Below are 12,019 nucleotides of genomic sequence, written 5' to 3' on the forward strand. Positions count from 1 at the left end.
TTTTCCCTACCTTGAGCATGTCTCGAGTTTGTTCCGTCAGCCTGGTCTGCCTGGATTCGAAGCCTCCACTACGGTAAGACGAATTCGCATACTAAAGTTATGGTAATTATTACTGAAATGAAATTGAGGTTTTTGAAGTAAAACCAATTTTCATGATGTAATACTTACCATAACTTTATGGAGTCCCACCCTGTATTCCTCCCCTTGCCTCCTCATCCCGGCTGCCTTTAGGCTCCAGAAAAGGGGGTTTGAGGAAGGGAGATCACTCCGTGGCTCTGTCGTCGAGATATGGGTTACGTCACGGTAGGGAGGTAGGGATATTTGAATCTTTTGTTTTTGGGCTACAAAGATGGGTGTAGGTATTGTTTATGCATACTAAAGTTCAACAGTTGGTAAAATTGGTTTTACTTCAAAAACCTCAAATTTTAATTGTAACTTAATATGCATTTTGTATTTATTTGATAAATCTGAAATTAAATCTCACAATCGTACAATACATAAATTATAAAAACATAACAATAATATTCCTTGGCAAAAGCATTACTGCCAAATGAAATTCGATGCTGTAAATAATTTGAATTAAGATGCTAGCATATACACACATTTATCGTCAATGCCAAAGCTGTTAGAGTTAGTGTCATTACAGGAAAACATCCCAACGATGCCTGATGAAGTGTCAAGAAATGACGTATACAGACCTAGCAGGCTGTCTGATTCTGTAGGTGTCATTATTTTGTGTATGATATTTTTTAAATAAATGTATGTCATCAACAAGTCGTGTCTGGGGACCTGTATGCTATCATCAACATGGTACACACGTAATGAAACGTTTGTTATTAACACAGGTCGTCTTAGTTTCAGTTCAGTTTCTTTATTGCTGTCATCCTCAAAAAGCCGGGTTTCGCAGGTTGCCATGACACCGGGAATTGTCTGGTATCGATGATTAAATGAAATATATCATCAACTGATCGCCAAGGTAACCAGATCGATATTGTCTATATGATGGTCCTTCAATAACGGAATATATTTTATATATAACGTCACACCATAGACTTGCACAAGTTCCAGAACCTAGACAAACGATCAGAATGGACTTCACAAGTTCCAATTATTGAAAAAACGCGTTGATTGAAATATAAGGATTGAATCTTGCTTTGGTCGATTTCATGGGTTAATGAATTGAGTTGGTCTTGAAACAAATTCAACATGAACTACATTCTTAATTCTAACACGATTCGTTTGAAACGCGTGTTTTGATTGGATACGGACTATGTTCTAAAGTGCGATAGCATCCTGATCAATCGTGTTAAGCTCCTCCCATCGCACTTAAGCCACTCCCTGTTTCTAACCAAAACATTATGGCGTCAAGCGCGCCTCTTAGCGAAATTTTGCTGATGAGGCTAGCAGGCAACAGAACAAAAACAACCGATGAAAGGTATTCGATGAAAGAATTAAAAAAATAAAAGGTATACATTCCTTGTTCTTACCTGCATTTATTACTGAAACATTCGGTCCATACGTGTGAAGGCATCTAGTTAGATCCGAAATCAAATGAAACATTTCACATGTGTCGTATGAATTTACACAAAACTCTTCATAAATCTATACAAATAATCACCAATTTTGTCGATAAGCACAGATTGTTATGCATACTTACATAGAAATGTGAGTATTTGGTCAATATCAATACAACTTCGGTAACAGGACGTTCACGAACAATCCAAATATTCCGCCTCCTCAACATACAGATCGAGCACTTGCCAGTATGGGCGCGGACAAACGACCGACTTTTGAAAGCTTCTTTCCGATTGGTCAGTCCACTGCAGAGTGACACGTCGCCAGTTCAGGTCACATAGTATTTTATTACGTACTTTTGTACAAGGAAATACAATATTTCTAAACATATATGCGTAGAAAATTTGTATTAGATGTGTTAGTATGGGGAAAGTACGTTCTTTTTCGTGTCTATTCCGGCGATTAGAACATGAAATTTGGTTTAAATTCTCGACCTATTGGTCTCGAGTTCAAACCGAATTTCATGTTCTAATCGCCAGTGTAGCCACTCAAAACAACGTACTATCCCCTAAATGAAGCTCGAAGGCAATTGTTAATGACGTCAATGAACCCGACTGACCCCAAAACGTCACGAACAATTGCTAGACCAAGAAAGATCACTGTAATTCCCCCGCCAGTCTTCGCGTGTAAGCGATCCAGACTCGTGGGTCGGATAAGATTTTCCATTATGCCGAAAAAGCGGATATCTCGGTCTAGAATGCAAGAAATATTCGTTTGCGTCTACCAGATGCAAGCTCATTTCATTTTGAGTGACATTTAGTTTACCTGTATTAAAAACACATAACGTGAGTATTGCACAAACACAACACAGACAAATGATATCAATAAACACAATTACTCTCAACAAATCATAGTGCAGTTTCCTGTGAGTCTGCTGTGAGCCAATCAAAAGTTTTTATAACGTCGCCATGGCGATATTGCACCAACCTATTAGGTGGCATAGAATTTTCACCGTGGCACTGCTTACACTCGCACTGTTGATGCGGTGCATTCAATACCCCGTTGTTACTTCCAGTTCGTGTTGACTTCCGGTTTAAAGTGGGCGTTGTCCCTGGGATCGTAAAACGGAAATCGCCAGGGCTATCACACATACTACAACAACTGCAGCAATTCGGAGTCCGCAAATTAAGAACTGCTCCTGACTGACTAGATATCCTAGGAGGCGACTCACTTACAAATCCCGGTAACAACAGATCGATTTGATCATTACAAGCGTCTAACTCGCTCTTGTCGTACACTGGCAGTAAATCTCCGCCGCGTTTGAATGACTCATGGTAACAAAGGGACTTGTTGTCTGGTGCTGGTGCCACAGCGATGGTTGAACTGTTGACCCGCTTGGCACTCGGCTCAACATTAGCGGCCGAACGCACCGCCATGGATTGAGATTTACGCAATGCTGTCTGCTTTCGTTCACGAACCTGTGACTCGTTGAGGAATGCGCGCTTCGTCATGATAATGTCGTTTGGAACTACAGCGTTGAAAAACCCTCCACAGCCTATATCTACCATCGAAACTCCTCTTTCCTGCCTTGGCGTGGATTTGGTTTGGACAGATTCAAGATAATCTGTTTGGCTGTCCGTCAGTCTGTTCGTACCAACATTCATCTGGGTCAGCAAAGTCGCTGTATATGAAAAAAGAGAAAGGGTTTTATCGAAACTTTTTTTTTTTAATTTCAACTGCATAAATTGTGGGCAGAAAAATGTATTTGAAACTATTTACGTATTCCAATTTTATCGATAAAACTACACACATATTGTTTTCATTTCTAAATTATAACAATCAGCAATATTGAGCTCACATGATATAGTTTTATTCGGGTCGGTAAGAGTTATTGGATCGAGAAAAAAAACCCGATTCAAATGTTGAGTGGAAGAGCCATATAACTCATAAGACAAGAGAAAGTCTGTTCGATTATATCTTCGTTCTTAAAGGTGTGTTCAGGTAATATGTATTGCGTTGAATAGCCTGGTGTTTGAGTAACAGTATTAAGATAAACAACAAACACCAGTCAGGGTATCAACGTACCAACGTCATAAAGAACATGCAGATCAATTTTGTCATTTTTTCATATTTGTTTGTTCGCAAAAACATATTTCTGCAGTAGCTTTTCCATCGATGTAATCTCAAGAATTTGAACATTAAAGATATTTTTTAAGACGCGATCTACTCATTTTATGATTTCAAACAAAAGTTGAAATCTCGCAAATTATCACCTAGTTTTACCTGTCGGGTTTTCTGACGGCATGAAGCACGCCCCTGGAAAAATCGGTGGTTTGGTGGTGAGCGGCCTTTCATCCTGGCCGTTGGTTCGAATCACTGGCTTGTCGGAGAAGTGTTTGGCCTTCAGTTGGAGCACCTTCTGCGAGCGGGATTTATGGCTGACCTGCGCAGCACTGGAGTTGGATTTGGACAAGTTTTTCACCTTAGCATTCCCAACGTCCTTTATTCCGGTAACCTGTTGTCAAACAGAGGACATCATTTATTGCATGTACTTAACACTGTAGGTACGGCAATCGACACGAATGTCCAACAATGGACATAAGAGGTCAAATAGAGCTCATAAATTATAACTGAACATTGTGAAAAATTAAGCATGGCCGCCACCTCCCTATATACTAGTTGAGGGTAACTACGTCCTTTCTGGACGTGTTGTTTGTTTGAATCATTTAGGGCCAGAACAATCTTTTAGTACGGGGTAACCATTTGAAGAATCAAAATTGATTTCATATATAACGTCGTGTATCTTATGAAAAAGGGTCATATACAAAATGTAGGTTTATAAAACATACCAATATCTGAACAAATGGAGAGTCATATGCGTGGCATGTAGGTTGATCTCCCCCTATTTATGAGATCAGCGTGAGTGAGAAAAGTATGACCAGTCCGTAGCCGAGAGAGGAAAACCTCCTCTCTGCAGTTTTCTTGGCATTCTTGTTCGGTGTCTAATAATGGTTTATACGTATATTGGAGTATGCATACATCTACTACAGAAACAGCGGAAGCTGATTGGTTATATTATATCATTATTTGAACTCCATAAATAGATTTTAAAATTTAATATGTAAATATGATTTTCTCTGACACTCAACGTGATTAGCACATATTAATGAAATAATCAACCACCACTCGTTGAAGAACAATAAGAGTCCATGATATCATTCCGGCTTCTTTCCATTGATGTTGTCTGTTGTTATCGGAATATTGTGACCGGGTCGGGTGTCTTGCTTTCCTGTCAAACTTGAGACATTTCATAATGCTTAAGCTTTTAATGTAAAATATGACATCTAGTGTCCACTATTAAAATCCCAGTGTTCAGACCAATGATGTGTATCGTAAGCCAGCGAGAGCTACCTCCCTTACGCCAGTAAGGTTAAAAGAATGTCTACCAGATAAATATAAATAAATAAATATACAGCATTCGATAAAGCGCCCTATCTAGCTAATATAAGCCACTCTAACGCGCTTTAGAGTACATAGATATACAATTAATTCAATTAGCATATACATTAATCAATACAATTTTTGAGGAATTCACAGGAGCTGCCTTATCAGCCGCTAACTACTAGTCCTATGCCACCTGGCTAATATCGCCCTATGTGTGTATGCCTGCATGTGTGCTGGAGATGTATTGTGTTCTGTTTGTATTGGGACCGTGCTTCCAACGGCATCTTTTATAGTGTCACCTCACTTGAATGCTAGAGCACATATACCGCAACATCCACCCCAGACCATTGTATACTCCACCTGGAGTTGTGTGGGCAGGAGAAAAACATTTTATCTGATATTCCATGCGTACGACGACTTCGGGGATCGAACCCCGGCCGCCTACGTGGAAGGCCGGAGCTATACCACTCGACCAATCCGACCAAAAAGCTAGATAGCCTAGCTTGTTTTTTGTCATCCCCTTAGGTTTAATTTTTTTTAATATCCGTCTTGTGGATATCTAGCATAGGAATCAAAACAATACGAAGGCTTAGTAAAGCATACCATCCATTTGACAAACAACTTGCATTGGAATCACGGGATTGAAAACACATCCAACTTTCATGTTTTGAAAGTATTTCAACGTTGAAGATATAAGCTTCTTTGCATGTTTAAGGCAGAGAATGGTATGCAGTCATCTCAGTAGCAATAATGGTTGAAGTCATATTGATAAAAATAAATGGTATTTGTATTTAATTTGAATACAAGACTCTTCTAATTTGGCCAGCAGAGTTGATTCTGAGCTTATTTGATATCCAAATTGCCAATTTATGTATCTTATATGTTGCATTTAATAAGTTACTGAACACAAAAAATCATATTTCATTCTTCCACGTTTTTAATTGGACGTTATCATGTCGTTTTATTAAACTTGCTTGGTTTTCCTGTAGCATGATATACTGTAACAAGTAATATCTTTCAAAAGATAAAAGGCGGAGTTTTCATTGGGTGGCTGTGGTCTTTGACATGAAACGATTAATTATAGAAAATAATACATTTTGTTTTTACAACAAAAAAAATATGGCACGCGTTCAATAGCTCCACCAATCGTCCAAAGGGAGATAACTAGTACGTTTTGTTGACTTTAATTCGTGTGTTGTCCTTATTAGACATGACATTACATGTAACTGGTTCGTACCTGAAACAGTATTCGTACAGCACAGTTTACAGAAAACTCTCGTGTTAACCTCTCCAAAACCTTCCCCGGCATACAGTCGCCGTTGTAAGAGTTAAATGACAGAGTCAATTCCACATGACCACATGTCGGTTTTATATACTATGCCGGGGGAAAATTGCAAAAACAATGAGAAATGTTCGAGCCCACTGTATACATGTATACGAGCTGTCTCTACTTTATCAAGTTCTTTTCTCGTCAAAGACTTGGATGTACTCACTGCTGACCCACATACATTCTGGGGGTTGTCACTTACTTACATTTTTTGGGCTCGCTGACCGATTATGAACTATGATTGTGAATCAAAATAATGTCGGTGTTACTGACCAAGTTTGAAAAGCTACATGGCGGTATAAAAGAAACATATGACGTGTTGTATTGTTTTTAAAAAGTATTAATCAACAGTGTAGTTTATCTGCGATCAAATGTATCCCTTAAAACGAAACAATGGTTAATTCCTTAATGCCAGATAATCGATTTATAGCTGTCATATATTACATTATCACACTCAATTGGCGCGTGTAAATTTGAAAATGAAAGCTCGACAATACTCACAAGTTTTACGACCCTGGCCTTGCCATTAAAGTCGACCCTGTCCGCCGTCCATGCGTCCGGTATGGACATGTCTGTCCTATGTCCGCATCAGCCTCCCCACCCTGTCAGCTGTGTCTACGGACAGAAACAAACGCGCTGTGTAACAGTTTATTTCCATCAATACATACACATTGTATATACCTTATCATTAGTAGGTATCGACGTGATTAAACTCCTCCTGTTACGTTCACGCTTCAAGTTCTCATCCTTTAGCACGATTTCACATCCTGGCAGTGAGAAATCATGTTAAACTGATGCGTTCATAACACGATTTCTCACACATTACACGATTTCTCACACATAACACGATTTCTCACACATTACACGATTTCTCACACATAACACGATTTCTCACACATTACACGATTTCTCACACATTACACGATTTCTCACACATAACACGATTTGTTACCTTGGTGATAGATTGTATTAGTACATATTGGCAATTAGCACTTAAATACACTGATGCCGATTTTGGATGATCGTGATATACTTCATAAACTACTGTATGTGCTATTTGTTGCTATATGTGTTATATATGGGAGCATACTCATGGAGATTAACCAGCTCTTTTCAATTATAACTTATCATGATGCAGTGATGCTTTACCTTAAACTTGTCTCGAAGAGATAATTCATTTAAAAAGAAAATGCATTTAAGTAAGAGAGAGAGAGAGAGAGAGAGAGAGAGAGAGAGAGAGAGAGAGATCAATATCCATATGTTTTACATGATTTTCACCTGGGTGAGAAATCGTACAGGGATGAGCAATGGTGTTGCAAACGTAGCAATTTTACAAAGGGAGCTTGTTAAACCTTAATACCGAGTTATACTGAATGTATCTATGATGAGTTAACTGCTATTTAGAAACAGTCTATAGGACGATTGATACTGTTTAATGTATTCAGTGTTATTTAGGCAGAGCTTACAGAGCTTTTATATATGTATACCTGATTAGTTATATTAATGTACTGTATACCAATGTATCTATGCACTATAAATAGGGTCGTTATCGTGGGAGTGTCTACTTTTTTTTTATTTTCCCAGTTAGGTGATTCAACAACTTCGATATACCACGATAAATGGTAAACAAGTACATGTAAATTAAAAAGAAAATGATTTATTTAGTGTTTGTTCATTTATTATTATTTCTTTTTTTTTCACATTAATGGTTAATGCGAAAACCGTACAGAATCTTCCAGCTATTGGAACGCTTACCTTTGGTGATATCAGAAAAAATAAGTTCAGTATTAATAAGTGTTGGGGTAACGACTCAAAGGGAAGCAACTCCTGTGTGTCTCAACCATTGTTTACGGTACGTAGTCTGTCGAGTAACGGGAATCTGCTTAAAGTTATGTCATACAGGTTCACGACAGTCGTTCACTATTAATCGCGTAATTTATAATATATCTGAGGAAATCAATCAACTTGAAATTTGAATTGATAAAAAAAAAAATCAATTAGTATGGTCACGTACAACAAATGTTCTTTTTTGTGTTTTTTAGGTCATTTTTTCAGTATAGAATTCAGAAGTTCCATACATTCTACAGACAAATGCTTGGATAACAAAAAATATTATTGTTAAATCCTATACAAGTACAGTAATTTCCTATACTGACATCTGATACTGCTATTTTCTATACTGACAACTCCCATCCTGTTATACCCTATACTGACAACTCACATACTGTTAAATCCTATACTGACAACTCCCATACTGTTATATCATATACTGACAACTCCATTACTGTTATGACCTATACTGACAACTTTTATAATATCCTATACTGACATATCTTATACTGTTATTTCCTATACTGAAAACTCAAAAACTGTTATTTCCTATGCTGACAACTCCAATACTGTTATTTTCTATACTGACAACCCCCATACTGTCATTTCCTATACTGACAACTCCCATACTGTTATATATTATACTGACAACTCCCATACTGTTATATCCTATACTGACAACCCACATAGTGTTAGTTCCTATACTGACAACTCCGTTATTGTTTTTTCCTATACTGACAACCCTCATACTGTTATTTCCTATACTGACAACTCCGATATTGTTATTCCCTATACTGACAACTCCCATACTGTTATATCCTATACTGATAACTCCCATAGGGTTATATCCTAAACTGACATCTCTGATTTTGTTATTCCCTATACTGACAACCCTCATACTGTTATTTCCTATACTGACAACCCTCATACTGTTATATCCTATACTGACAACTCCCATACTGTTATATCCTATACTGACAACTCCCATACTGTTAAACCATATACTGAAAACTCCCAAACTGTTATTTCCTATACTGACATTTCCCATACTGTTATATCCTATACTGACATCTCTAATTTTGTTATATCCTATACTAATAACTCCCATACTGTTATATCCTATACTGATAACTCCCATACTGTTATATCCTATACTTACAATTCCCATAGGGTTATATCCTAAACTGACATCTCTGATTTTGTTATTCCCTATACTGACAACCCTCATACTGTTATTTCCTATACTGACAACCCTCATACTGTTATATCCTATACTGACAACTCCCATACTGTTATATCCTATACTGACAACCTCCATACTGTTATTTCCTATACTGACAACTCCCATACTGTTTTATCCTATACTGACATCTCTGATTTTGTTATTTCCTATACTGACAACTCCCATACTGTTAAACCCTATATTAACAACTCCCGATACGGTTATATCCTATACTGACAACTCCCATACTGTTATATCCTATACTGACAACCTCCATGCTGGTATTTCCTATACTGACAACTCCCATACTGTTTTATCATATACTGACATCTCTGATTTTGTTATTTCCTATACTGACAACTCCCGATACGGTTATATTCTATACTGACAACTATATAAAGGAGCTGACTGGTTGCACGAGAGTCGTTGTATTCATAATGAATTCATAGTCTAATGGCAGATGTTTTCAGTTGGTAGATTCATGTACAGAACAAACATCAAGAATGGAAATGTTTTGTTATATTTGATACTGACAACTCCCATACTATTATACCCTATACTGACAACACCCATGATACTTTCAAGACCGGTTACATCAAGCTGATGTCTACCACCGATTACAGGTACTGACAACTCCCATACTGTTATATCATATACTGACAACTCCCATACTGTTATATTACGTACTAACAATTCCCATACTGTTAAACCCTATACTGACAACTCCCATACTATTATACCCTATACTGACAACTCCCATACTATTATACCCTATACTGACAGCTCCCATACTATTATACCCTATACTGACAACTCCCATACTGTTATATCATATACTGACAACTCCCATACTATTATACCCTATACTGACAACTCCCATACTATTATACCCTATACTGACAACACCCATGATACTTTCAAGACCGGTCAACGTCAAGCTGATGTCTACCACCGAGTACATGTACTGCCGTACTCTCCTACTGGATACAAACACAGAATATTGCATGTCGAATACTTCATACTGACTTGCTATTTTTTATCAAAATTAACAACATTCCTGTTGTTAAATATATCATGCGATATATCAATTTGAAGTATTATAGTGACCGACACGTTAAACACAGAACACCTGTTTGATTCTCACCTGCAGTGTCAAACAAATAAACATTACACTGACACCGAATGGCCTTGGTTCTGATTTAAATGTGTAGACATTTAGGTCACTCATACATTGAAATGTTGGGCCAGCAGGTTAAATGGACATTAAATACTTACCTAAAATAATCCCACCTAGGGTGACAATGGTATTTGATTGTGTTATCGGAACGATTAAGTGTGAATCGCTTAGACCTGACTTGTAGGCACTGTTTTGTCAAGCTAAGTCAGCTTACTTATTCATTGAGATAAATATCTAATTTTACAATTTTTCCATAATTATTAAAACTGTAAATAAAACACGCACACCCGATATTTAAAACGATCACTGATGCTTAATATATAAATAAAGTCCTTTATTTCTATAAGTATGTGATCAAAAAATGAATTGATTTGAAATGTTGATGGAACGTAGCATTAAGCTGAATAACCGCGGTAGAAATGGATACCGGTCAAAACTAAAGGATTTGATATACGAGGATAAAGCGACGGCTTTCATTATAAAAAAGTGTGCAGACTGGTCAGTGGATTTTAACAAACATAATTACGATGTGCTCAATCCTCTTACTAACTAAGCGTCCACGTATTGTAACTGTAATGAGAAGTGTAATCAATGGTGTTTGGTATTTAAACATACGTAAACAACTACTTAGTCTAAGATTAATCAAAGTTAAATACAAGTCGATATGTTTAAATAACTATAGTTATAAACGCCGTTCATAACCTGTACTTTTTCTCATCCTGTACCTAGGCTTCCAACACAGGGACTTGAGATTTAAAAAAGAAAAAAATCATTACGTTTAGCCATGTTTGGACTTAAACCAGTGTGTTCATGGTAGTATTAGACGTTTTTGGGTTCGGGTCAATTTTCAGAAAAAAAGTCATCCCAATGATAGTATAATCGAGAAGGGAAGAAAGTTCTCGACGTGAAAATAAACCCACATAATTCCTGGCATTTAAAATAACATTTCTAGTTTATGTATACAGGAAACAATATCTGGTACAGTTGGAAGTATGACTAATGGTTCTTTATCACATATCTACGTAGGATGTACTCTCTTTCCGCAAACACGATTTTTTTTCCTCCATACCATCGTCAGGGTGGCATTTTTACCGAAATTTGTTTTGAACTCCTAAAGCGTCTAAAATAAACATTGACACAACAGTTTAGATCCAAACATTATTTAACTCTAATGAATTATCAGGCCCCTGTGATCACCAATACCGCTTATAAAAACTACAACGTATCAAACTTATATATTACAAACTATTTACTCCAATATTATTTACTGCATCGCAATCTTGTATTAGTTGTTCCCACCAAGTTCCATATTGGTAAATCCTTTACAATCCCATATGTTTTTATTCTCACACAATCCCATATCTGTTACTCCCACACAATTCCATATCTGTTACTCCCAAACAATTCTATTATGTTTACTCCCACACATTTCTATTATGTTTACTCCCACACAATTCTATTATGTTTACTCCCACACAAGTCTATTATGTTTACTCCCACACAA

At 37.1% G+C, this 12,019-nt stretch overlaps 1 protein-coding gene across 2 annotated transcripts in view; it reads right to left on the bottom strand.

Moving 5' to 3' along the window:
• Positions 1-2,083: 2,083 nt before the first annotated feature.
• LOC110463986 overlaps positions 2,084-12,019 on the bottom strand; it is a 30,998-nt gene continuing 21,062 nt past the window's right edge. For both annotated transcript variants that reach the window (XM_021518965.1, XM_021518964.1), the window contains exons 2-4: positions 6,788-6,901; positions 3,799-4,030; positions 2,084-3,196 (exon numbers count right to left, since the gene is read on the bottom strand). In XM_021518965.1, coding sequence (XP_021374640.1) covers positions 2,424-3,196; positions 3,799-4,030; positions 6,788-6,856 — 1,074 coding nt within the window. In that variant the 5' untranslated portion in view covers positions 6,857-6,901 and the 3' untranslated portion in view covers positions 2,084-2,423. The remainder of the gene's footprint in view (positions 3,197-3,798; positions 4,031-6,787; positions 6,902-12,019) is intronic.

This window comes from Mizuhopecten yessoensis, unplaced genomic scaffold, assembly GCF_002113885.1.
Source record: "Mizuhopecten yessoensis strain PY_sf001 unplaced genomic scaffold, ASM211388v2 scaffold10949, whole genome shotgun sequence".
NCBI classification, from domain to species: domain Eukaryota; kingdom Metazoa; phylum Mollusca; class Bivalvia; order Pectinida; family Pectinidae; genus Mizuhopecten; species Mizuhopecten yessoensis.